At 38.6% G+C, this 27,477-nt stretch overlaps 2 protein-coding genes across 5 annotated transcripts in view; both read left to right on the top strand.

Moving 5' to 3' along the window:
• The window catches only part of LOC127630674 (gamma-aminobutyric acid receptor subunit delta-like), a 33,551-nt gene extending 14,140 nt beyond the window's left edge, over positions 1–19,411 (top strand). The window contains exons 3-10 of one of the 2 annotated variants that reach the window (XM_052108319.1): positions 6,953–7,020; positions 7,296–7,516; positions 7,947–8,029; positions 8,494–8,571; positions 9,206–9,343; positions 13,899–14,054; positions 14,174–14,382; positions 16,204–19,411. In XM_052108319.1, the coding sequence (XP_051964279.1) occupies positions 6,953–7,020; positions 7,296–7,516; positions 7,947–8,029; positions 8,494–8,571; positions 9,206–9,343; positions 13,899–14,054; positions 14,174–14,382; positions 16,204–16,515 (1,265 nt within the window). In that variant the 3' untranslated portion in view covers positions 16,516–19,411. The remainder of the gene's footprint in view (positions 1–6,952; positions 7,021–7,295; positions 7,517–7,946; positions 8,030–8,493; positions 8,572–9,205; positions 9,344–13,898; positions 14,055–14,173; positions 14,383–16,203) is intronic. The other variant, XM_052108320.1, reaches the window with a different exon arrangement.
• Positions 19,412–25,353: 5,942 nt separating this feature from the next.
• LOC127630671 (protein bicaudal D homolog 2-like) overlaps positions 25,354–27,477 on the top strand; it is a 61,669-nt gene continuing 59,545 nt past the window's right edge. For 2 of the 3 annotated variants that reach the window (XR_007968892.1, XM_052108314.1), the window contains exon 1: positions 25,354–25,760. Coding sequence is in view for 2 of the 3 variants with exons in the window: in XM_052108314.1 (XP_051964274.1) it covers positions 25,554–25,760 (207 nt within the window). In the remaining variant the exon portion in view is untranslated. The remainder of the gene's footprint in view (positions 25,761–27,477) is intronic. The other variant, XM_052108315.1, reaches the window with a different exon arrangement.

Below are 27,477 nucleotides of genomic sequence, written 5' to 3'. Positions count from 1 at the left end.
CGGCGTCATGGAGGACTTCTGCAAAGCTGGCTGAAGACCAGTCTAAAGCATGATCGGGAACCATTGTTTCTTTTTCTTTTCTCTTCTCTCTCTCTCTCTCTCTCTCTCTCTCTCTCTCTATTGCTGGAGACATAACAGCTCTTAAGAGGTTATGGGAAACCGATTTGAACTTGGTATTGGAGGATGGGGTGTGGGAAAGAATAAAAAAACAATTTTTAACCAAGTTAAAACCATGTCTAGGGATGCAAGGATACACCTTATTCAGTTTATTGTATTGCATTGATTCTATTGGACACCCTGCTGGCGATGTCAGTTGGAGGATGGAGACATGGCCCATGCTCTGTGGTTCTGTGGTAAATTCAAGAATTCCGAGTATAAGTACAGAATTTTATCTGTGAGGTTCTGGATACTCAAATTTCATTCTGACCTAGACTATGTACAGTATATAGGATGATGGGGCAGTTATTAAATACGTGACAAATACACAAAGTGCTGGTTCCAAACTAGTGTTCACTTCCTTATTTCAAGAATGGTTCACCGAAATGGGCAGGTTGGCAGCATTTGAAAAGATGTCATATAAGCAGCTTGGCAGATTAGATGCATATGGTAAGAAATGGGACAAATACTTGTCTTTGGAAGGCTTTCAGTGAGGACCATGTGGAGAGAGACATAATTATTAAAAATTTTTGGGGGGTCTGGGTAGCTCAGCGAGTATTGAAACTGACTACCAGCCCTGGAGTCTCGAGTTCAAATCCAGGGTGTGCTGAGTGACTCCAGCCAGGTCTAAACAACCAAATTGTCCTGGTTGCTAAGGAGGGTAGAGTCACATGGTGTAACCTCCTCGTGGTTGTTATTAGTGGTTCTCGCTCTCAATGGGGTGTGTTGTAAGTTGTGCGTGGATCGCGGATAGTAGCATGAGCCTCCACATGCCATGTCTCCGCATTTTAATGCACAACGAACACATGATAAGATGTGCGGATTGACTGTCTCAAAAGCAGAGGTAACTAAGACCTGTCCTCCAACACCCGGATTGAGGGGAGTAACCGCACCACCATGAGGAATTATTTATTTTTCTTAATTGTATCTGAATTTTTCTTTTCTCCTTTTCTCTCTCAATTTGGTGATTTTTATATTGAATATATATATATATATATATATATTAGGGCTGTCGATTTAACACGTTAAAAATTCACGCAATTAATTGCAATTCCCCTGGACCGTAATAAGGAAGATGCCTGAGAAATGCAAGCTTGTAGTACCACCTGTTTACTCCAGAGGGCAGTAAGTGAAACTTCAGCTGGTTGGCAATGCACAGTTTATACAGTGAACAAAACAACACTTCAGTAGACAGAACAACACAAACATGCATTTTATTCTTGCGTTCAAATCAAATCAAAATCAAATCAAATCACTTCATTGTCACACTAATGTGTACAGAAGTGCAACAGTAGGTGAAATTCTTGTGTGCAGTTCCGAATAACATAACGGTACCAATTACAATAAACAACATATTTACACAACACAATTTACATAACAAATGTACACATAATTACACAACACAATATACAATGTACAGTAAACAATACATACAATATAGAATACACATACAATAAAAAAATAAATAAGGGCAAGGGTATATCAAATATATATATATATATATATATATATATATATATATATATATATAATTGGGGAGAATATATTTGACAGTCCAGTGTGTGATACAAGATGATAATTAATAAAGTGCAGTGCTGATTGTTGATCGTGAGAGATCAAGTGTTCAAAAGTCTGATTGCTTGGGGGAAGAAGCTATCATGTAGTCGGCTGGTGCGGGTCCTGATACTGCGATACCGCCTGCCTGATGGTAGCAGTGAGAGCAGCCCAAGACTCGGGTGGCTGATGATCCTCCGAGTTTTTTTCACACACCGCCTGTTATAGATGTCCTGGAGGGAGGGAAGCTCACCTCCGATGATGTTTCTGGCAGTTCGCACCACCCTTTGTTCTCAAAGATAGCGCAGAGTATGGCTGCTGCGTCGTGGGCTCCGTCAAAACTGCAGTTTATTGTTTGTTTTGTTTACAGTTTTGTGTTTTTTTGTCTTAGATGTTGTCTGCCTTACTGTGTACAACAGACAAACGCTTTTGGACATTGGTTCGGCAATTACACACCGAAAACCGGACTTCAGATTCCTCAACGCCAACCCGCTGTTTACAAACATACCAGCGGAACCCTTTGTCTGGGCTGCCCGGCCGCGGAAACGCAGAAGGAAAAGGGGAAAAAGAGCTGGCGTTCTCATCAGAGTAAAACGTCGTGCAAATCGACCCCCGCTACCCAGTATACTACTGGCAAATGTTCAGTCTCTGGACAACAAACTCTGCGAGCTGAGAGCGCGGATCTCTTTCCAATGAGAGACGAGGGACTGCTGCGTTATATGCCTTACAGAAACATGGCTGGCTGCGGAGATTTCAGACTCGGCCATCGAACCCACAGGGTTCTCCATGCACCGAGCGGACAGAGCGAAAGACCTCTCAGGTAAAAGCAGAGGTGGTGGTGTATGTTTTATGATCAACAAATCATGGTGTGATCAGAGGAACGTACATTTTATCAGGTCTTTCTTCTCTCCTGATCTGGAATATCTCATGCTTCTGTGTCGACCATTCTGGCTACCGAGGGAATTCACAGAATTATCACAGTTGTGTACATCCCCCCACAAGCCGACACAGACCGGGCACTCAGGGAACTTTATGGAAGTATAAGTGAGTAGGAAACCGCGCACCCTGAGGCTGCGTTCATTGTTGCCGGGGACTTCAACAAAGCCAATTTTAAAACAATAGCACCAAAATACCACCAACATATCAGCTTCAACACACGAGGAGGCCGGGTCTTGGACCACTGCTATTCTCCTTTCCGGGATGGCTACAAATCCCTCCCCCGCCAACCATTTGGCAAATCGGACCACTCTTCCGTTCTGCTTCTGCCCGCTTACAGGCAAAAACTGAAACGGGAAGCACCCACCCTCAGAACCATCCAGTGCTGGTCGGACCAATCAGACTCTGCCCTACAAGACTGTTTTGATCACGCGGGCTGGGAGATGTTCCGGTCCGCCTCTGATGACGACATCGAGGTTTACACTGATAGCGTAACGTGTTTCATCAGGAAGTGCATAGAGGACGTTGTGCCAACCAAAACAATACGGATCTACCCCAACCAGAAACCATGGGTTAACGGCGATGTTCGCGCGGCACTTAGTGTGCGGACCTCCGCTTTTAATTCCGGGAACGCGGAGGAGCGTAAACAAGCCAGTTATGCCCTCCGTAACACTATCAGTGCAGCCAAACGCCAGTACAGGCACAAAATTGAAGGACAGTTCAACACCACAGACTCTAGAAGTATGTGGCAGGGAATTAACATCATCACGGACTATAAACGGAATAAAAACTCCACCATGAACACCGCTGCCTCTCTCCCGGATGAGCTTAATACATTTTATGCTCGTTTTGAGGACAATAACACTGCCCTCGCGGAGAGAGTATTCGCGGCCGACGCTACAGAAGATGGTTCACTCTCCGTCTCTGTTTCGGATGTAACCCGTTCCTTCCGACGGGTGAACATCCGTAAAGCCGCAGGTCCAGACGGCATTCCGGGCCGCATCATGTCAAGTCAAATCAAGTTGCCCTGTTGCTCTTGACCCCCATCATCAGCAAATGCTTTGAGAGGTTAATCAGAGATCACATCTGCTCTGTGCTGCCCAACTCACTGGACCCATTGCAGTTTGCCTACAGCAACAACCGCTCCACTGATGATGCCATTGCATCTACAATACACACTGCTCTTTCCCACCTGGAAAAAAGGAACACATATATGAGAATGCAGTTTGTAGACTACAGCTCAGCATTCAAAACCATAGTGCCCTCCAAGCTTGATGAGAAACTCCGGGCTCTGGGCTTAAACAGCTCGCTGTGCAGCTGGATCCTGGATTTCCTGTCGTCAGGTGGTTAGAATGTGCAGCAACACCTCGTCATCACTGACGCTCAACACTGGAGCCCCGCTGGGCTGTGTTCTCAGCCCACTCCTGTATTCCCTATGCACACATGACTGTGTGGCAACACATAGCTCCAGTGCCATCATTAAGTTTGCTGACGATACGACGGTGGTAGGTCTGATCACTGACAATGATGAAACAGCCTACAGAGAGGAGGTGCACTCTCTGACACACTGGTGTCAGGAGCACAACCTCTCCCTCAATGTCAGTAAGACCAAGGAGCTTGTAGTGGACTTCAGGAGGAAAGACAGAGAAGCCCCATCACCATTAATGGAGCACCGGTGTAGAGAGTCAGCAGTTTCAAGTTCCTCGGTGTCCACATCACTGAGGAACTCACATGGTCCATCCACACTGAGGCCGTTGTGAAGAAGGCTCACCAGCGCCTCTTCTTCCTGAGATGGCTGAGAAAGTTTGGAATTAACCACCACATCCTCACACGGTTCTACACCAGCACTGTAGAGAGCATCCTGACTGGCTGCATCACCGCCTGGTACGGCAATAGCACCGCTCACAACCGCAAAACACTTGATGGAGCGCAAATTCAAACTAAGGGATCTCAAGATGTGTTCTAAATATTAAATTATATATAACTTGACACAGTGACCTAAAATGTTTATGTTTATGATGCAACGCACCCGAGATGCTACACAAGCATGTCTGATGCAGGTGTTCCTTTACGGGTCCTTAAACAAGCCCTCATAAAAAATCTCCAGCTGATTGACATATTCACATGCGTTTGCCATGTTTGTTATGGTAGTAAACAATACATTGTATTCTAAAGCCGCTTTTTGTATTGTCTTATCAATGATTAACTCTTCTGCCACAAGAATGTAATGCATTTGAATTATCTGAATATTTAAAGTATTTAAAATATAAATATTTAAAGATTACTATGTATAATTATTGAATCATTATATATTGAATTATTGTTATATGTGGGGCTTTCTCAGCAAATATTTGTATATGCGTTTAAATGTGGTTAATTGCGATTAATTCATCGGGACACCATGTCATTAATTTTACAAAAAATTTTATATAAAAATATATATTTTTAACGGGATTAATGGGAAAGGAGGAGGCTTGAGAATATAAATAATGTTAACTTAACCAAAAAGACAAACACACAAAGGTGTCGGACAGCTGCCCATAAATCTCTCTCTCTGTCCCACTGCAGTCTCCAGTCTACCTTTATGCCTCTCTGAGGCTTGATTAGGGGCCGGGTGTGTAGCATCCCGGCCCCACCCTCCGCCCTGTCACAATGTTGTATGTGTGTAACTCAGGTTTGACCATGATGATGTTTGTTGAGGGATTGGGGATTGGGAATTAATGGGGGTTACAACTGTTGATTCTTTTCATTTATGTTGTGCTTTATTTTGTATTTTGCATGTTGGTAATCAATGAAAAAGTGTTAATCTGACAATGGTTGCTGCTGAAACCCTCTCTTTTCTCTTTAGCTCAGATCTCACATTTAGAGTTCCTGCCAAACCTGTGCCCCAGTTTCTACAGTCTATTTTTAGTACAATAAAATGAGTCCACATAGATTTAGTTAGTTTTCAAAGAAACAAGGACATTATATGTGAGCAAGCCAAACCACATAACTAGAATGATCAGGAATCTGTAGAGAATGCATTGCATAAGATGTGTTAAAGTTATGCTCAAACAGTAATGCTCAGAATACCTGTCATGCATAATCATATCATACAACATCTCACAGTTTAGATCAGTTTAACCAAAGAGGACTTGCTTTTGCATGACTGAACTACTATACAATAAATGGACTGAGCCAGACTCCAATGCAATTTTATTTCTACAGTACATTCTTTAAAGGAATAGTTCACTCACTCTCAATCCAAACCCCCATGACTTTCTTTCTACCATGGAGCACAAAAGGGGAATTTTGTAAAAGTATCCTGGCCACTTTTTTCCTTCCAAATAATGAAAGTGAATGAGTACTGGGGGTGTCAAGCATCAAAATGACAAAAAAGTAGCATAACGTTCTCATAAAAGTGATCCACATCATTTTCAGAAGATAACACAGTTTTTATTTATTCTGTTCCTCGCAGTTATATGGATCTCTTTTATGATACATTTATGGAGCTTCTGCATTCTTTTTGAAGCTTGAAAGGCCCCAGCACATGGTGAAGTGCTTCTTCATTCTTTGCGTAGTGCCAAAAAGAAATTAGAAACAGCTGAACAACGACAAAATTCTAAAAATTCCTACACTGGCCACTCTGCTGTGAGAGGTGTTTAAGGAGCATTTAAATATGAGGATGCTCAAGACTACATGAAAAACATCAACTAATATGACGTGAAAATGTGTCACCAATGACTTCTTGCCTCATTCTATGACCATTTTTATATTTTCCTAAAGTGAGAATAACAATAATAACATTAAACTAATAAAATACATCTTAAAAATACTGTTTGTTTAAGTATAAATGGGCTGACTATGAAATAATGAGAATGTTCTCCTGAGAAGTAGAGAACTCTACAGCAACAAGTTTATGTATTGCTTTCATGTAGAGGTAAATGTGAGACATTATAATATTTGTTGTGTTCCCTTTTGCTTCCAAAAAATGAAAAACATCCACTGTCATGTAAATTATAGATCTAGAAAGCAAAATAGAGACTGTAGATTCTGATAGTTAAGAAGAAAGACTCCAAATTTAATGTGACTCCCTCAGCACTCAGTTTCACAACATAAAACCTCATTGCAACAATTTTGATTAGTTTGCTGGATTATTTGTATTAATAGCAGGGTAATATACCACAAAGTATAGTGATACAGTGATAAAATACATTGAATTATGTACATTAATATAGGAACATTTTTAAGAATTTTGTAAATAGAGAGTCCCTGGGTAGACTGAGTAGGGTTATTTATTTTCCTTTCCTCACACGTCTTTTTACAGGACCACCTGTGAATGTCGCCATGGCTATTGAAGTAGCCAGCATTGATCATATCTCAGAGGCCAACATGGTAATGTATGGATCTTTGAAACGTTTTATTGAGTTTGGATTTGAGTTCCATCACAGATATATCTCACACTGCCACATACTTCAGATGTATTGTCATTTAATGTTGTTTTAATGTTCAAAATTATTTTACTTTAAAATATGTATACATACATACATACATATATATATTTATATTTTCTATCATTTATGTTGTTTTCTTTAAGAAAGGAGATGTTAAGCTTTTATAAACTCACTACCTCATGATCTGTGCTTGTATGTGTGTGTTCGTGTCGATAGGAGTACACCATGACAGTATTTCTGCGGCAGAGCTGGAGAGACGACCGTCTTTCCTACAACCACACAAACAAAACTCTGGGTCTGGACAGCCGCTTTGTAGATAAACTCTGGGTACCAGACACATTCATCGTGAATGCCAAATACGCCTGGTTTCACGATGTCACAGTGGAGAACAAGCTCATACGGCTGCAGCCTGATGGAGTCATTCTGTACAGCAGCAGGTGCGTGTGTGTGCATGTGTGTATTTCAGTAAAGCTGGTATGTTGACAGATTGAGGAGTAAATAAAGAAAGTTAAAATCAATTTTAAAAAGTGTTGTCATTGTTTTTTTTTATTATTGATTTAAATTTTAAATTTGTGTAATAGACAACAAATTAATGTAATCTTGCATCAGCTAAATAAAACACATACAGTGGCTCCAAAAAGTATTTGGACATTAAGTCACTCTTAAAAATGAATTTCATTGCATTATATATAAAATCTCTCAAGCACCTTTGTGATTGTTGAAAATGTTGTGGTATATTTGAAAACGGGCTACAGGTGATAGCATCATTTTAAAATCTATATTGCTTACTTTATATGCTAGAGACCATTCTGTATCTTAAACGCTCTGACCTGCTCCATGTTTATTGTGTTTGTGTGTCACTTTCAGAATTACATCTACAGTGGCCTGTGACATGGACCTTACCAAGTATCCCATGGATGAACAGGAATGCATGCTGGACCTGGAGAGCTGTGAGTAAAGGGGAAACCTTTATATGGCATTGCTGTTTACACTCCCTTTGATAAAGCAATGAAAGTATTAAATAGAAGAATACAATGATTGTAAAAAATGTCAAAATATCAGATCAGAACACTTCTTTTAGAACACATGCATCCCAGCAGTCACAGACAATAAAAAAGCTGTAAATACTACGTACAAAATTATTTAAAAAGGACAATATTGTGTGCATCTATTATCTTCAATATTAACAAATCTATTGCAAATTAAAAATGCTATGCATATCTTTGAGTTGTTTTTTTTAACCAGTATATGTGTCATACCCCACCTCCTTGTTTGCCCATTATTAGTTTATTTGTTACACCTGCCCTGCTCATTAACCTGTTTGATTTCCTTCCCTATTTAGTCTCCTCGTGTGTGCTGTCCAGTGCCAGTTCATCTTGTGCTTGTTTCATGTTGTTTGTGTCCCTGTTCCTAGTTGGTCCTGTACCCAACTCGTCTGCCCCAGCCCAGCTTCAGTGGGCTCCAAGTCTGGACTGTGTTTTTTCCCTGCGGGGTAGTTTTTGTTTGGATTTGTTTTTTTTTTTTTTGTATAAAGAAATCCAGTTTTGTCATTCTGCATTTGGGTCCTGCCTCTGAATGTGACAGAAAACCCTATTTTACATTGTGGCTTAGAACAAGATAGAATAAAACAGAATAAGAAATTAAATATGAAGTGCATGTGAATTAAGACAATAAACAAAGGCAATAAAAGCTATTGTGTTGCAATTTTAGTGATAAACAAATATGCTAAAAACACATCAAATATGATTATTTTATTAGATTTTTTTATCAAGCATGAAGTATTAATATTAGTAACAAATATTCCTAAACAAAACAAAAGGTTGTGAAGGGAAAGGAAAGTGGCATATGATTACAAATAACAAAGAAAGAACTAACAAAAGAGTACAAATAACAAATGTTATTTCGGACTCATTTATAATTGTAACATGTAATTATTGTTACTTTCTTCTCCTAAAGCTATATGTCAATCAGAAAGTCACTCAATCACTTAAATTGCCTCATTTGAATCCAAAGAGTGTCTGTATGCTCATAACATGATGTGACTTTGCACATTTGATCGGACAGACCGAAATGTCTGTTACAGCTGAGAACATACTGAACTGGTTCTCTGAATGTTGACTTTGCAGACGGCTACTCTTCAGAGGACATTGTATATCACTGGTCAGACAGTCAGAAAATTATCCACGGCCTGGACAAACTGGAGCTGTCGCAGTTCACCATCACAGATTACCGCTTCGTCACAGAGATGATGAACTTTAAATCTGGTGAGAAAGACTATTCTGATTCGCTTTAGAAATTGTTGTATGTACACGTCATGTAAACATGTTAACCCAATTGACGATTGGATTAAGCTAAAATACTCTTTTTAGAAATCTGAGACAGCTGGCATATGCATGTGTTATTCAGAATTTTGCATCATGTGATTGTTTGACAGTTTCAGAAAATATCCAATGGATCAATATTTATATATATATCTGTGAATGTCCATACAAAAGTGATTCTGGGTGCAACAAATGAACATACAGTGCATCCGGAAAGTATTCACAGCGCTTCACTTTTTGCACATTTTGTTGTTACAGCCTTATTCCACAATGGATTAAATTAATTTTCCTCAAAATTCTACAAACAATACCCCATAATGACAACGTGAAAGAAGTTTGTTTGAAATCTTTGCAAATTTACTAACAAATCACATGTACACAAGTATTCATACTTTGTTGAAGCACCTTTGGCACCGATTACAGCCTCAAGTTTTTTTGTGTATGATGCTTCAAGCTTGGCACACCTATTTTTGGGCAGTTTCTCCCATTCTTCTTTGCAGGACATCTTAAGCTCCATCAGGTTGGATGGGGAGTGTTGGTGTACAGCCATTTTCAGATCTCTCCAGAGATGTTCAATCGCGTTCAAGTCTGGACTCTGGCTGGGCCACTCAAGGACATTCACAGAGTTGTCCCGTAGCCACTCCTTTGTTATCTTGGCTGTGTGCTTAGGGTCGTTGTCCTGTTGGAAGATGAATCTTCACCCCAGTCTGAGGTCCAGAGCGCTCTGGAGCAGGTTTTCATCAAGGATGTCTCTGTACATTTGTAGCATTCATCTTTCCCTCGATCCTGACTAGTCTCCCAGTTCCTGCCGCTGAAAAACATCCCCACAGCATGATGCTGCCACCACGATGCTTCACTGTAGGGATGGTATTGGCCAGGTGATGAGCGGTGCCTGGTTTCCTCCACACATGACGCTTGCCATTCAGGCCAAAGAGTTCAATGTTTGTTTCATCAGACCAGAGAATTTTGTTTCTCATGGTCTGAGAGTCCTTCAGGTGCTTTTTGTCAAACTCCAGGCGGGCTGTCATGTGCCTTTTACTGAGGGGCGGCTTCTGTCTGGCCACTCTACCATACAGGTCTGACTGGTGGAGCACTGCAGAGATGGTTGTTCTTCTGGAAGGTTCTCCTCTCTCCACAGAGAAACGCTTGAGCTCTGTCAGAGTGACCATCCATCAAAGATATATCTGACACTGCCACATACTTCAAATGTATTGTCATTTAATGTTGTTATGTTTCCAAAATGTGGAAAAAGTGAAGCGCTGTGAATACTTTCCAGATGCGCTGTATATCTGGGCAGATGGGCAAAAGTAACACATGACATACATTTTGTCATTCATTGCATTGTTGTATGCTGTTGTTATTTAATTAAAAAACTGTGCAGAATTAAATAAAATATGCAATGACATAAATGGCTAGTATTTCCACAAGACAAAAGCAGGAAAAGAACACTCAGGTCATAGTTTATTGGGAACATGCTGTTTACTTGTATACAGGAATATTCCAATAACCTCTTTTTCAGAATATAGGTTTAACCAGAATAATGTCTTAATCAAATAATTATGTGCATCAAATGTTGACTGTGACTGCTTTTTCATGCTCAAAAATATAGTCATATTATTCAGAATTAGGGATATGCACAGATAGTAGATATATCCGCTCAACGCGCCACTATCCGAATAACACAATCAATATTTGGTTATTCTACACGTGCAATAGAGGTCATCAACCCGACCTGAACTTGACGAGTTCTGACAAACTGTCGGTTTTGGGTTTTCTTTTCAAGTATAGGGCGAGTTAGCGGCTTTTCAAACATGCTTTTCTGTGCATCTGCGCTGTTTTTCAACAACGTTAACGCATGCTTGACGGGCGTCTTTGACTGTTGCGCTGAATCTCACTGTTTTCTCTTTCAGCGTCACGTGCAAGATGGTAAGACGGTGTTTTTTCCTTTAGATCTAATGTGCATTTTGACATACAATAATTAGACAAGTTCTTTGCCATTTATTTTAAACCATTTAAAAGTGTTGAGTAGTGTTTGAGGAAATTCCAATGCAATAAACATTCTTTATTCCCTCGTCCCGACTCCAATAACCGAATAACTGTTCATGAAACCTTGTGGTTAACCGTGCACATCCCTATTCAGAATATCCATCAAAACTAAATATAATTTTTTGTCTCTGCATGCCAAAAACTAATTCTGGGTTATATAAAACACATTTTGGAATCATGTCTCATGACCTAAATGTATATACAGTTGAAGTCAGAAGTTGAAGTCATATGCCTACACAAACTTAGGTTGAAGTCATTAAAACTTATTTTTTGAACCACTCCACGGCAAACTATAGTTTTGGCAAGTCGTTTAGGACATCTACTTTGTGCATGACACGAATCATTTTCCAACAATTGTTTACAGACAGATTGTTTCACTTTTAATTGACTAGATCACAATTCCAGTGAGTCAGAAGTTTACATACACTAAATAAACTGTGCCTTTAAGCAGCTTTGAAAATTCCAGAAAATTATGTCAAGCCTTTAGACAATTAGCTTCTGATAGGTGATGTACTGAATTGGAGTTGTTTCTGTGGATGTATTTTAAGGCCTACCTTCAAACTCAGTGCCTCTTTACTTGACATCATGGGAAAATCAAAACAAATCAATCAAGACCTCAAAAAACAAATTGTGGAACTTCACAAGTCCGGTTAATCCTTGGGAGCAATTTCCAAATGCCTGAAGGTACCACTTTCATCTGTACAAACAATAGTACGCAAGTATAAACACCATGAGACCACACAGCCATCATACCGCTCAGGAAGGAGACACATTCTGTCTACTAGAGATTAATGTAGTTTGGCGCGAAAAGTGCAAATCAATCCCAGAACAACAGCACAGGACCTTGTGTAGATGCAGGAGAAACAGGTAGACAAGTATCTATATCCACAGTAAAACAAGTCCTATATCGACATAACCTGAAAGGCTGCTCAGTAAGGAAGAAGCCACTGCTCCAAAACCACCATAAAAAGCCAGACTACAGTTAGCAAGTGCACATGAGAAGATATTACTTTTTGGAGAAATGTCCTCTGGTCTGATGAAACAAAAATATAACTGTTTGGCCATAATGACATGTCATGTTATGTTTGGAGGAAAAAGGGTGAGGCTTGAAGAATATCATCCCAACAGTGAAGCATGGGGGTGACAGCATCATGTTGTGGGGTGCTTTGCTGCAGGAGGGACTGGTGCACGTCACAAAATACATGACATCATGAGGAAGGAAAATGATGTGGATATATTGAAGCAACATCAAGACATCATCCAGGAAGTTAAAGCTCGATCACAAATGGGTCTTCCAAATGGACAATGACCTCAAGCATACCTCCAATGTTGTGGAAAAATGGCTTAAGAACAAAAAAGTCAAGGTATTGAAGAGACCATCACAAACCCCTGATCTCAATCCGATAGAAAGTTTGTGGGCAGAACTGAAAAAGTGTGTGTCAGTTACATCAGTTCTGTCTGGAGGAATGGGCCAAAATTCCAGCAACTTATTGTGAGAAGCTTGTGGAAGGATACCCAAAACATTTGACCCAAGTTAAACAATTTAAAGGCAATGCTACCAAATACTAACAAAGTGTATGTAAACTTCTGACCCACTGGGAATGTGATGAAAGAAATAAAAGCTGAAATAAATCATTCTCTACTATTATTCTGACATTTCACATTCTTAAAATAAAGTAGTGATCCTAACTGACCTAAGACAGGGAATGATTTCTACAATTAAATGTCAGGAATTGTGAGTTTAAATGTATTTGGCTAAGGTGTATGTAAACTTCTGACTTCAACTCATGTATATATTATTTAAATGTAAGTATTTATACATCATACTTGTACTCCTTTGGTACTGCCTTTAATTTTTGCTGATTTAACACAAAACAAATCTTGTTTTACGGTAATAAGATTTCTCATTGAAAGCAATGGAAATAGAACAAGTAAAATGTCCAGATGTGTTACAGTAATGAGTAGAATGTGCTTAAGTGTCCTAAAAAATAATGTCCCAATCCAAAAAAATCATAGTGGTCCTTGGATTTGAAATGAAATATGACTGGGAATGTTTTGTGAGAATAACTTTAATGAGTTGACTAAATCACTGTCCAAAATAACTCAAATGAAAGCATAATAAATGGCTAGAGCATCTCCAGTACCAGAAGAGAGCAGCTGGAAAATAACGAGCATGGTTAGTTGCATGAATATGCAATTGCATGTACTGTATACAGGGAAATGCCAACAATAGCTGTGTGGCATATAGGCCAAATCTATTTTTCAGAATAAGGCCTTAACTGGAATATGGACCTTCATTTGAAAATGATGTGCATCAGACAACAGTCACTGCTTGATAAGAAACTCCATATAAAGTATTTAATGTATTGTCAAAATAAAACGCTTCTGCTAACAACTGACATCAGCTTTCATCTTTTCAAATGAAATATTATTGTTGGTATTCTTCAAACAGCGGGGCGATTTCCACGACTCAGCTTACGTTTCCAGCTGAGGCGTAACCGAGGAGTTTACATCATCCAGTCCTACATGCCCTCCATCTTATTGGTTGCCATGTCATGGGTCTCTTTCTGGATCAGCCAATCAGCTGTGCCTGCAAGAGTGTCTTTAGGTCAGTTTGTCAGTGCTCACATAATAAACAGCATAAACTCATGTCGTTTCTCAAATATTCTGCAGATCTATAAAAGCGCAGTAAATAAAATGAATAATTGTGTTTTGTATGCTCTTTAGGTATCACCACGGTGCTCACCATGACAACGCTAATGGTCAGCGCTCGTTCGTCGTTGCCGCGTGCCTCTGCAATTAAAGCTCTGGATGTGTATTTCTGGATCTGCTATGTCTTTGTATTTGCTGCCTTGATCGAGTATGCCTTTGCTCACTATAATGCAGACTACAGCAAGAAGGAGAAAGCCAAAGTCAAGACAAACAAGAGTTCAGAGGTACTTCAGCAGAATCAGACATATTTACTTGCTAGGTTTCCATCCATGTATTTTCATGCAAATTTTAGGACATTGCATAAATACTGGATAGAAATGCCAAGATGCAAGTAAGTTTTCAAAATGCTCTCGCTCGATATGTAAACAAACCACGGCAGAAAAACTTTTACCTAAATATTCCTTTAGAATTTATATAGGTTAATAGATGCACATTAAAAAGGTTATGCAACTTTGTTTCAACAATTCACATTATGTATTCACATTCTTGAGAATACCATCAATATCAGAGACTATTTAGCACTCGTACTGAAATAAATGTGTAACGAATGGCTGCTGAGACATAGGATCTATGTGCAGATTTTAATAAAAACGACGACAGTCAAACAACAATCAAGAACTGACAAAGAAGGAACTAAACTAGAGGGTATTTATACATACAATAGCTAATGAGGGAGTGGAAAACAGGTGATCAGGAACAGATGGCAGTGATGAGGGGAGTGCATTCTGGGAAAAGTAGTCTGGGAAAACACTTCAGAATAAGAGTCCTAGGAAACATGAGGGAAACAGACTGTGAAAAAATGGGAGAAATTGGAACACACAATATGGCTGATGTAAAAGGAAGACCCACCTCACAGGTAAAAACGCCAATCACCTTTTAGATACAGACATCGCCAGTCAACGGGCGAAGGTGCCTGCACATTAACTGAACCTAGGGATGCTGCATTGTGAGATTTTGACGGTTGATCATCAGGGTTTGAAAATAACTTATTCACTCATCAGCCATTTTGGCTAGTACATTTTTAAGTTACCAGCCATTCTGAAGTTCTACTAGCCAAAACAAAATATTAAAGATTCAAGTGTATATAATATTAAATCTGAATTTCATGGGGGAGAGCGGGGCACAGAAAAACACTTTTTGGTTTTCTTAAGTTCGTGTAAATACACTTGGGGTTCAAAGTATTTTTCTGTTTTCACATTAATTTTACATGTTTGTACAAATATGTGGTTTTGTTTCATGAATACAGCCTATGGTTTTTTCATCATCTACCTGGAAATAAGTGAATTGTTTCAACGTGCCCCATAGGTGGGCCACATTGTAACATGACCGTATCACAGAGTAAAATTCCCCTCAAATAACTGTTTTAAAACTTGCACCGTTTGCCTCGTTTTGAATAAACTCTAAAAACAGAGATGAAAATAGAACACTTAGAGATAACTTTAGTGTAAAATTTTACTTTTGCGAGTGTAAATGAACTTCTCGTGCAGACGTGGACAGTTCTTCCATCAACTTGCGCTGCCCTGGTGGCTTTCGCTGTTGTGCCATGTTTATATACATGTGTAAAGCAGTTCAATGGAAAGGAGCAGGTGAGAACCGGTCTGGCGATATAAACAATATTTTAATGATTAACTTAAACAAAGGACAAACACACACACATGACGGACATGTCCGTAAACGATCTCTCTCTCGTAGGACCACCGTCCGCAATTGGCCTTTGTCCCTCTCGGAGGCTTAATTAGCCTGATAAGGGACCGGGTGTGTATAATCACAACCCGGCCCCGCCCTCCACCAACCTTCTTCAGCGAGATTTGGTTGCTTCCCTCTGGTCAGAGATACAAACTTCCTCAGTGTAGTAAGACCAACAGATACCAGTACTCTTATTCTAGCAGTTATCACTTTTATTTTAAATAGCTCATTGTAATTATGCTAATTAAGTGTGTGCACCTTGCCTCTCGAGGACAATAAAGATTGAATGTTGAAAGAATATTATTTCCCTCTGACATTGTTTCACTAATCTCTAGTGTTTCTGTGGACTTGTCTTGCAGTCTATGGTGAAGAATGGAAAGCAGTCCATGGTTCTGTTCTCTTTGTCTGTGGCTGGCATGAACCAGGGCCTCGTGATCTCAAACAGGCAGAATCGAGCCCAGCGCTCCACCGAGACTCCTGCAGAAGCACCGGAGGAGAGTGAGGTGCGTGCCTCTCAGTCCCGTCGAGCTCAGAAGGAAAACAGCGAGGAGAAGAAATGCTGCAAGTGTAAACCCATCGATGCGGATACCATCGATATCTATGCTCGTGCTGTCTTCCCCTTCACCTTCGCTGTGGTCAATGTCATCTACTGGGTGGCATACACAATGTGAATGAGCTCTGCATGTATATCCATCCATAGACTGACGTGCCACCAAATGAGATTACGACGATACGGGAATATACTGTATCATCATTATTTAACTGGAACATTTATTAGTGCTGTCTATTAAGTATTCATAGGTTTTTGTAATGGAAGTGTGTTTCTAGCACATGTATATTTTTGTGCATTTGCATAGACGAGAAACATATACAGTAATATCAGTCTGCTGACAGCACGACACGTTAGCCCTTTTACGTATGAACAACTTTGGAGACTTACAAATGTTAACAAATAGTTTGAGGTTCATAGAAGATTGAGTTCATAGGTAGATTTAATAATTCAGTGTGATTATGTACAGTATATATGTGTATATATATATATATATATATATATATATATATATATATATATTGACCTGTTTCATGTGACATCACTGTATGACCACACCGCCGTGTGTTTGTGACCAATATTCCACATACCTTCATTGTTTTGCGCTGTGAGATGCGACAAAAACCTTCTTTAGGAGTTAAAAGAAGCTCTTGCATTCACACAGACAGGATCATCGGAGACTTTTTTAAATACTGTGAATAAATCAGATCAGAAAACAACACAAAAACATTTGTAACTTCTGAATGAGAGATTTTTACGATCACTTTTGGTGTAAAAAGATCAATATTTAAGTATTTCACACAGGCATACTGATGCTGACCAGAAACTGTGGTTTATAGTTGAAAAGTACTTAAATATTGATCTGAATATTGAAGTGAACACATGAATTTAACCGCTGGAGTCGTGTGGATAACGTTTATGCTGACTGTCTGGGATTTTTGGAGATTTTTTGGGGGGATTTTCAAAAGTCGGATCACCTTCCACTTGCATTTTAAAGACCTACTGAGCTGATCTAATTCTCTTCAAATGTGTTCTGCTGAAGAAAGAAAGTCAAACACACCTGCAATATCATGAGGGTGAGTAAATAATGAGAGAATTTTAATTTTTGGGTGAACTGTCCCTTCAGGCTTTGTATGTCCCTAAAGATGTACATTAGCCTACTTTTAACATGTTGATATGTTAATAATATGTTTCAGTATCTATACAAACGTACAATAATGCTCATGTAAATGTAACAGACAAATACCTACAAATGCAAAATAGATCCCCCTGCATTTGTTTATATAATGAAATGCTTATCCACTGAAGTAGACTTTAGAATACATTGAATGCATTACATTAAGTCATGTTGTTTTTGGGGAGTATGACTGACACATACTTCTACATATTTATAAAGACACTTTGTTGCTTTAAAAAGACATTCTGCTATTTGCATTAATTCTTTTATTTGCCCTTCAGGCCAGAAATACTCTGCACAAGTACATGAGCACAGACGCCAGTTCTCGGCCTATGCATTGCAACACTGAACATATTTGACGTGCATTCTAGCATTATTGTAGTGGCAGTAAACATCAGTACTCAACTGGGCAGTCTGTGCCATTCATCTGAACATGTTATTATTATTGAGATGTAAACAACAACAATAAAGTGTAAACAGTTTAACTGCTCAGCAAGATTCTCTCCAGTCGGTTGACAGTAGTTGACTTGAGAGAGAGAACTGTTGCCACAACACTGAGAATGCAGCAGGTATAATTTTCATTATACTTGTGTCCGGTTATGAATTTTAGATCCTTTCGGATCGCAACGACATATGAAATTAAGCAGACGTTACCAGAAGCATCTGCTTTCATGTGCATGCCAAGAGTACTTTTGGGGCCTTAATTTATTTATCGTATTTCATTTTCATTTCATTTGCACCGGAGTCCCTTTTGGTGCTGGTATGAAACAGAACTTTATAACCCCTACCTTCTCCATCACTAAATATAAAGCTGAAAATTTCAAGTGTTTTTTTTTTCCCTGTTAATGGGAAGTCTTAAAATGTATAGGCGTATGTTCTGGAACGACAAGAGGGAGAGTAAATAATGACTGAATTTTCATTTTTGGTTGAACTATTCCTTTAACATAATAAAGTTGTACACTTTTATGGTGGAATTATCATCAAAACTCAACAAGTGTGAATCGCATTCGCAGAAACAGTGTCAAGACCAGTGTTGAGCTTCATGCATGAAAACAAACAAACGCTCTCTGATCTACAACCAGTCAGGTGTTTTTGTAGTGTATTCTTTCAAACACAAATGCATCTGTATGTAATTTATAAAAACAAATAGATATGAAATATAAACCGACAAAACGTAAAAGGCTAAAATATTGGCATTAATTATTCACGAAACATTGTGTTTTAATAGCTGATTTTGTACACGTGTTCGACCAGCAGATGTCTCCAGTCAATCATGTTCACTTCATTAGAAAATAAACCTTATTTGCACACTCACTAGTTGTGTCCACTATCAGTGTGTAACGGTGTATATACGTTCATTACAGGAGAACTGAAATGCACAATGTCATTTCTATCCCATCTCAGTTTATGTATGGTATTGTGTTTGATAACATTATGTGGTGGAAATGAAGTTTTAAACGTGTTGTAATCAAATGACAGGCTCTGTTGCCTTGCTAAGGCCACTTTCATAGCTAGCTTTTCATGTAGCCTAGCCTAAATAGATTTAGGATTTTCAATTTTCAAAAAAATAAATACAGATTCTTGTATAAAATAGCTTGATCGGAAATTACTCTAATAAAAACCTTTGTATAAATGTTTGATAAGAAAATATAGCTACCCCCTAAAAAGCGCCCGTTATTGAAGAAAGACCTGCACTAATGATTGTGGATTTAAATATATATATATATTTCCCCCCAACGAAATACAAAATCAGTACACAAACAAAACAAATGCAAACACATATTAGTGTCAACATGTCCAATCTATACCGGAAGGTTCTGCACTAAAATAATAATATAAAAAAAACAGCTAATAATAATAATAATAATAATCGGATTAACAAATACATACATTCTTTCTTCAGAGAACAAAGGATCAGCATTGTGTTTTCTTTAATATTTATGATTATTTTTATCAAATATTTTATTTATTTTTTGCTTTTGGGGGAAGATGAATTTCAAATAAAAAGTTCTAGTGTTATTTATGCTATTTTGTTTTGTATCAAAAGAGTGATTTGCATTGAACTGAACAGAGATGCGATTGATAGATTTAAACGTCAAATGATTGGACATCACCAGTTTGACGACGCCTTCTGATCGATTCTATAACTTCTGACATTTTGTGTTCCAACAGTAGAAAAACTGATTGTGTTTTTCTTTTTGTTTAAAATAAATGGCTGAACAAATGTACCGGAAAGAAAATGGTTAGTTATATGTGAATAATAACTTTGTCCTGAACAACAATATGAATACGATTTTTATTTTTTATGACAAACCGATTTTGCCTGACTCCCACCCAGATAGCAAAAAATGTCCGCACGGCTTCGTTTTGCCGTCGTCCCCAAGCTGTCGGCTATAGGTGCGTTCAGACGGCGGGCCGCCCGCTTCATTTTCTCTGGCGGTTGCCTCGCGGCAATCGACCGCGGCCGGCCGGCGGCAAGCCGCTTTGAAATACAAGGACAGCTTAGACTCTCAAAATCGACCAGCCATGTTGGCTATTATTATTTTTTGCTCCAAAGCCATTAGGGTTTATAACAGAGTCTTGACTCTTGATTCCATGATAAGGTAAGGTTTAGGAAATGACATTTAAATTACTTTGAAACTCTGAAGCGATTATACAGTAATATATGTAAAATATATTGAATTATTTATGCACAGGTGAAAATTGTTTACATTTATTTGATTGATGCACATTGAGACATGCACCAATAAACCAAAAATAATTCCTTTCTGTAAAACTTACTTGGCAATAAATAGCTTTCTGATTCTGATTAGGTTTTAAAATAGATATTTAATACAGGGTATGAACAATTTAGCAGAATAAATTGATGAAGTTAGACTTTTCACCAATGCCTGTATCAGTGAACAGTGAAAGACATCTGCAGCATGGCCAAAATATCGGGTAGCCTATACTTTAATTATTTTTTATTAATTTGCAACCATGGTGATATCTATCATAAACATGAAAATCCCTGTTTTGACGTGAAGGATAAACTCCATGAAAAAGCGAAATTATCCTCTGGTTTCACAGTTGCGCAGAAATTTCGTTTATGTCTACATTTTTTCCAACCTCGATTTTTTTTGTTATTACAGGTTTTGCAATTTGACCTGTACAAATGTTTAAGAAAGTGTTAAAGTCCCTGTAAAGGTAATAAAAAAAATCTAAACGCATTATAAATGTTAAAAATGTATTGCTAAAACACATGACAAAGACTGAACTGTGAAGTTCCGCTGTCGCCAAATCTGTTTCCGGTTTACTTGCGCGTCGCCCAAAATGTCTGTTTTTGCTGGACGTCTCCAGAATCTTCCGAAAATACGCGTCAGCGATGTTCATCGCATTGTTGATGCCTGGTCCCCTGCTCCGACAAGCAAGAGGGACAAGGGCTTTAAACTCTACATATCGAGTTATCTGCACAACTACAAGGGTAAGTATTTTAATCTAATGTGGTGTGCCGGCAGATAGCGGCTAGCTAGTTCGCCACGTGTACATTTTTAATGTAACGTTAGTATAGAAGCTTGTTTTTTCTTAGTTTTAAAGCAGACTGTTTGTTAATTTTGTGATAATTGTGATATCAATTATATTAACTTGGTCTCCTCTTAGTTTCTAATAAAGATCAGGACACCGGTGAAATCACTGTCAGGGCATTGTGTTACAGGTCCATGAGGAAAGCAGAGAAACCTCACAGTTTGAGTGTATGGTGAAGCTAGAATTAATAAGACCGCAGTTATAGGCTTGTTACTTTAATAGCCCGATGTTCCTGGGTTCTCGGCTAAGGTTATTCATGATTAATGTAACTCAAATGAAAACAGTTATTGTAGGCAGGTAAGTTTCCCTAGCTGGTCCCCTCTGTGTAAAATGCGTTCTTATTCAAGTTTTTAACTCAGTCATTCTTTAAGATGCAATCTTGTGTTATAAGTATTAGGCTATCATGATTATACAGTGAGCAAGCTATATAAATAAGTATTTAATATAATAAGTGTAGAGCAACAACCGAGGGTGTAAGGTAAAGGCTGAATATTGTAGATTTATTACAATATGTTGCATGTTTGAATTAAAATACCTGTGGATATGCAGGAGCACATTCTACAAAGGCCTGACTGGAGATTTGCCTGATCTATCCGTCCTTCAGGTGAGTAGGGATATAACAATAGCACATTTCACTGTACAGTATGATATATCAACCAAAATCTGTATACCAATATTTCATTTTATTTTTCCTCCCCTTTTACAAACAAATATTCTGCTTCAAAGAAAAAAATGAAATTGATGTTATCATAAGGGTTCTTCATTATGAACTTGTATGCCATGCATAACATACTGTGGATAGAAATTACAGGGAAAGTTACTGGTATGATAATTGTGGTTATATTACTATTATATTTAGTGTATTGCTAATCAATATATTGTTACTTCCCAGATGACAGCGGCTCGCTTCAAGAGCAGGTGAAGCAAGTTGGGACAATGTTGAAGACATTTGCTCGCACTGGGCAATCGGGTACAACTTGCAAACAACACCTGTGGTTGTTGGTTTAATTCCCACTGGGGCCACCTGTACATGTAGTAGACCTAGATATAAATGTCATAGTTTAGTAGTTGAAGGACCAGGACTGACTACTTTATTCTTTTATTCTGGGAATCCCTGTAGGTGCAGATCAAACCCTAATGCTGCGACGTCTTGGGAGTTTGGCGATGTTGTGCGTAGCATGGACGACAAAATGCTATGCTGCAACGTTTCAGTGCCAATGTGTCTGTTGGAGAGTTATCCCTGACAGGGATCTGTTACTCCCCTAGACACCCAGGAACATTTGGCGTTGCTTGACAACAGTTTGAGGCAGGATAAAGAGCTCCAGCAACGATTTGTAAGTGTGCCGATTTCGTTTATAACAGTATAGGGTAATCTAAAAGTAAAATTAAGATCGTACACTGCATATTCTACAGTCTGAATCCACAGCCTGTCACATTTTAAATTTATGAGAAGCTTCAGAGAAATGTAATTTGTAACATGTTTTTTTTGTATTTTCAGCTTCGGTTTTTGGCAATCAAATGTGGGAGGGACCTAAAGACAACCGTGTGGCTGAATGCTTCAGAGTATCTTCTCTAATCACCTTTCCATCAATACAACCTGGACTGGTGTAGGGCATAAAGCATGTTTTAGAGACATGTTCCTGCAGACCATTGTTCAAAGTAAGTTGGATATTTTTTTTATATTTAAGTAGATGTGTATGACCTTATGCCATTCAAATGGAATGACAGATCTTTATTTTCTACAGAAGCCATCCGGAAGAACCCGGCAACACAGGATGCCACTGATGAGGCGATCCAGGTTAACGCTACGCGTTACCTGAAAGGAGCATCTGAACATGAAGGTGGAAAAGGCGCCGACAGCTGAGAGGGACCCACAGCCGACCCCTTAAACCTAGGCTGACTACTGACACCCCAGCATCACTGACAACTGGAACCCTTTCTTTATCCTGCAGTCAGTAACATCAAGACCCCTAAAAAGCCTGCTAAAAGTGTCAGACTACACTCACCCAATCCACACTGTTCACTGTGGAAATTGCTCTTTTTTTTTTTTTTTTTTTCTCGTGACCCTGCTTTGAGGGCAACTCCTTGGATGAATATGGGATGGTTTGTCCTTTTATACAGGCGCACGAGGAATCACTGAAGATATGCTAATTTGCACTGCCTCATTCTGGAGGTCGGGAAAACCGGTGATTCTTAGCCCAGAAGTCCCCAACCTCTCCAGACATTCTGATTGGCTGTGTTCTCTACAGCCAGATTTTCTGCTGTTAATTATATTTATTCCCACTTGTTGTCATGTGTAAGTTGAATGTCAAAATGTATATTATACCTGCACATTCTTTGATACCAAAGATCTCAATTATTTCATATACAATTTGCTGCTTATTTCATTGTTACAGTGCTTAACTATTCTATTTTTAAATATAGCTTGTAAATCCTAGATTATACATCTAATACTTGATATTTGCACATTATCTGGTATCAAATATTCTACTTACCGTGACTTTAGTATTGGCTTATTTCATTCCGTCAGTGCTTAACAATTCTATTATAGTTTGTAAATCCTATTTCATACCTCTGATACTTGATATTGCACATTAACTAGTACCAAAAATTCTACTTTCATTCCGTCACAGTGCTTAACTGTTATTCTATTGTTAAATATAGCTTGTAAATCCTTGTGCCACAGGTCAGCATTGCAGTTATAATGGTATATTCTACTCCACAGCTCTACTCTAAATTATTACCACTTAACCTATTGTTAGAAATGACTTGTAAATATGATGTTATACCTCAATTTATTTGGTATCCTGCACTTTCTTTGGTACCAAATATCCTCATTGCTTATGTTTACTGGTAATTCTTTTCATCCCAGAGCTGACCTCTTTATATTATTAACAATTATTGTAAGTGTTACAATAGTGTTTAAAAAAAAAAAAAAAAAGAAATTGGAAACCTGCATGTTCTTTTGTGTGTGTATATATGTTTGTATTTTTCTGTTATTTATATTTCAGTGATCTGACATCTTGTTTCAATGACAGTTACTGTACTTTGAAATGTGGAATTAAAACGCCAAATGGAAATTTGTCTGGTTTGATCAATCATTATTCTTGATAAACTGCATGCTATAAATATATATATATATATATATACACAATAAGCGGCGGCAGATCGCTCTAAAAAAGCGTTTGCCTCCGACGGTCCGCCTTCGATATGGCGGCGGCAGGCCAGCGGGCCGTCCGCGTATCGAAGGCGGTAAGAAGGCGGCTGCCGCCGGCGGACCGCCGTCGAACGTCATTCTGCCGCTTCTACTGCCGCCGGCGCACCGCCAGCGGACCGCCGACTTCTTGCTATCTGGGCACATTTATGTTTTCACTGTATGCCAAATATAAGAATTTAAAATATCAAGGTATCCATCACATTACATGAGAGAATATGTTATTTATTTATTTTTTGTAGTTAACTATTTCAGACTTCTCTGAGAATGCTGTGGAAAAGAAATTGATCAGATAAGCACATAGACACGGTTAGAACTGAAAATATTTCAAGGCAGAACTTGAATTGATTGAATAATATATGGAGGCAGATGCATTATTGTAATTTTAAGACAGCCATGTTGGAAAACAAGATTTTTTAATTCACAGTTGACAGTGTATTTCTCACTTTTATTCTCAATTTCTCACGTAAATTGTTTATGACAGAAGAGAGTACAAATACACACGTTCATACAATATTATAATTATATTATATTATAAGTATAATATTATTCGACAAAGCAGTAAACAGCTGATTTAAATGCATGTAATAGTTTTGTCTTGTCTAATGTTAAACATTTATAATTCGCTCTCAACTTCGAGCTCAGTGGCTGTTTATTTTTCTACAACGAATGCTACATGAACGACTTCTCAACTGGCCAATCACAGACCGCTTGTAAGTAGCTCTCAGTAGCCAATACGAACGTAGGAGGCGGGACCTGCCAAAAAACGAATGGGAAAAAATATCGCAACGGAGATCTCCATGACACTCCACGTCACGCACAGGGAGCCGGTTCACACGGGCTTCCGGCATCCACACTGATGCATCATGGGACACGAGTTCACTGCTCCCATTTGCAACAGTATGAAGGTGTTAGACGGAACTACAACCCCAATAAATCCTCTCCTCAATCCAGGAAAACCCTCAATCTGGCCGATGCCTCAGTAGATAGCAGACTCTCCTCTCCATGTTATTGACGGGGAGAGGAGCGGAGGTGACAGACCTGTAACCATGGAGAAATAAACTGCAGGCTCCTCTTCCCCTGAAATAAAAAGAAAATAGTAAAAAAAAGTACTTCTCGAGCAGGACTATATGTGTGAATACGGATACGAGTGTGAATCATGCCGTGCACGCACAGAAGAATCTGAAAGCGTCTGCCGTTAAAGATGTCCGCAGAGCAGCAACGCGACAGGATGATGCGGGCGGATATGGAACGGCTGTCCCGGGAGCTGGCCGAGACCACGAAGGAGAAGATCCAGGCGGCGGAGTACGGCCTGGTAGTGCTTGAGGAGAAACAGCAGCTCAAGCAGCAGTACGATGAGTTGGAGGCGGAATATGAGAGCGTCCGCCAAGAGCTCGAGCAGCTGCGAGAGGTAACGGCCGGAAACCTGCAGCTGTTTTATTTGTTAGATCTAATCGATGCGCATTCGTCATTGTGTTGTTGACATGTTGAATGACGTTTCTGCGCTAGTTGATTTGGCGCAGTGAGATTATATTGATATGGGAAAATGCTTTCTTTTTTTTTTTTATTTCTTTTTTTTTATGGGAAAACGCTTTCATGACGTACTTCTATCTTGTAATGACGTCATTGTGAGTATTTACGGCGAAAATGCTGTCATAATGTGTGCTGTAGTTGATGTTGTTGTGAAATGATTTCACTTTCTAGTTGATGAGGCGAAATTACCTTATTATGTTGTTCAGATGGTGAAATGCTTTCATTATGCAGTTCATTCATTGAAATGACTTCTTTATGTAGTTGGTATGATGAAATTACATTGTCATTGTATATCGTACCATTAATGTGTATCGTTGCAGAATTTCAAATAGCTCAACAATAATAATAGCTATTTTGTTGCATTGGTTCTCTATCAGATTTAAGATTTTGCACACTTTCTATCCTTGATATTTAAACAAGTTTCAATTTTTATTTATTTATTTTTTCCTTGTTTCACTGCTAAAGACTTTCTTGTTCAATATAAATATTGTTCACCTCTATTTAAACCTAAAAAAGGTATAAACAAAAATAATAATTTCTATGTATTTTCCAAAGCGTTAGGTTGCTCATAAATACATTTAAATGTTTGTTTGTTTGTTTTTCTAAAATATTACTTTTATTTTAAAAGTTTCACCTTGTAGAAATGATGCAAATAACATTACAAAGTAAGGAACATTGTTGTCATGGTCATCTACCTTCTTAAAAAATGCTGCCATATTAAATTTAGATAAATATTGCAAGTTGATGTCAGATTTTTTCACAAAAAACTGACATACACAGTCATTGTTCCTCTTCCTTCCTCCTCCAGGATACAGAAAACGTTTTTGGGTTAAGCTGACTATTGAATAAACAGAGGAGCTTCTTTCTAATCAAGACTGTTTCAGATGATCATTTATGGATCTGCTGAAGCTGATTCACTGCTTTTCTGATATGCAGAAATAGAGAAACTGGCCTTCCTATATATTAACCATGACTTGTTAGTCTTTCATTAAAAGGAAAGCCTTTTTATAGAAGAATCTTGCAAATGTGTCATGCTTAACATTGAAATGTGACTGGATTGCTTTTGAATTTTTGCGGGAAGTTGTTCCCCCACCTTAACGGCCAGACCAGTTGTGACCTAAACAGGAATGATTGGAATGTGGATGGGGGGGGGCTGAACTGCAGATAAAAGACTTCACTGTACTCGCTCATCACACTGTGGTCGCTACCTGATATTTCCACACAGATGTTTGCCTGCTAATTCACAGGAGATGAAGCAGACCTGTGGAATCTAGTGTGTTTGTATCACTGATCTGTGGCGAGATCGGTTTGTTTCAGTCTATTGTTAAGATATCCATAAATGTGTTGGAACTGAGCCCAGACCAGTTTTAGGTCATGTCAGTTTCTAGCCTTAACTTCCCTGCATTTTGGAGCTGGATAAGTTATTTCCTGTCACACATTACATTTTTGGAGGCTGTATTTCACCTCCGTGAATTTGGCACCCCATATAATTAAATAATCACCAAAACTATTTCATTCGTTTGTGCTGGTTTGGTGTTTGAGATATTAAGTATTCTTTTTGGGCGGTGTGATGTCACTCTCCACCCCATCTCACT

This window comes from Xyrauchen texanus, chromosome 37 (genome assembly GCF_025860055.1).
Source record: "Xyrauchen texanus isolate HMW12.3.18 chromosome 37, RBS_HiC_50CHRs, whole genome shotgun sequence".
NCBI classification, from domain to species: domain Eukaryota; kingdom Metazoa; phylum Chordata; class Actinopteri; order Cypriniformes; family Catostomidae; genus Xyrauchen; species Xyrauchen texanus.
This window is presented reverse-complemented; position numbering and strand designations above follow the sequence as displayed.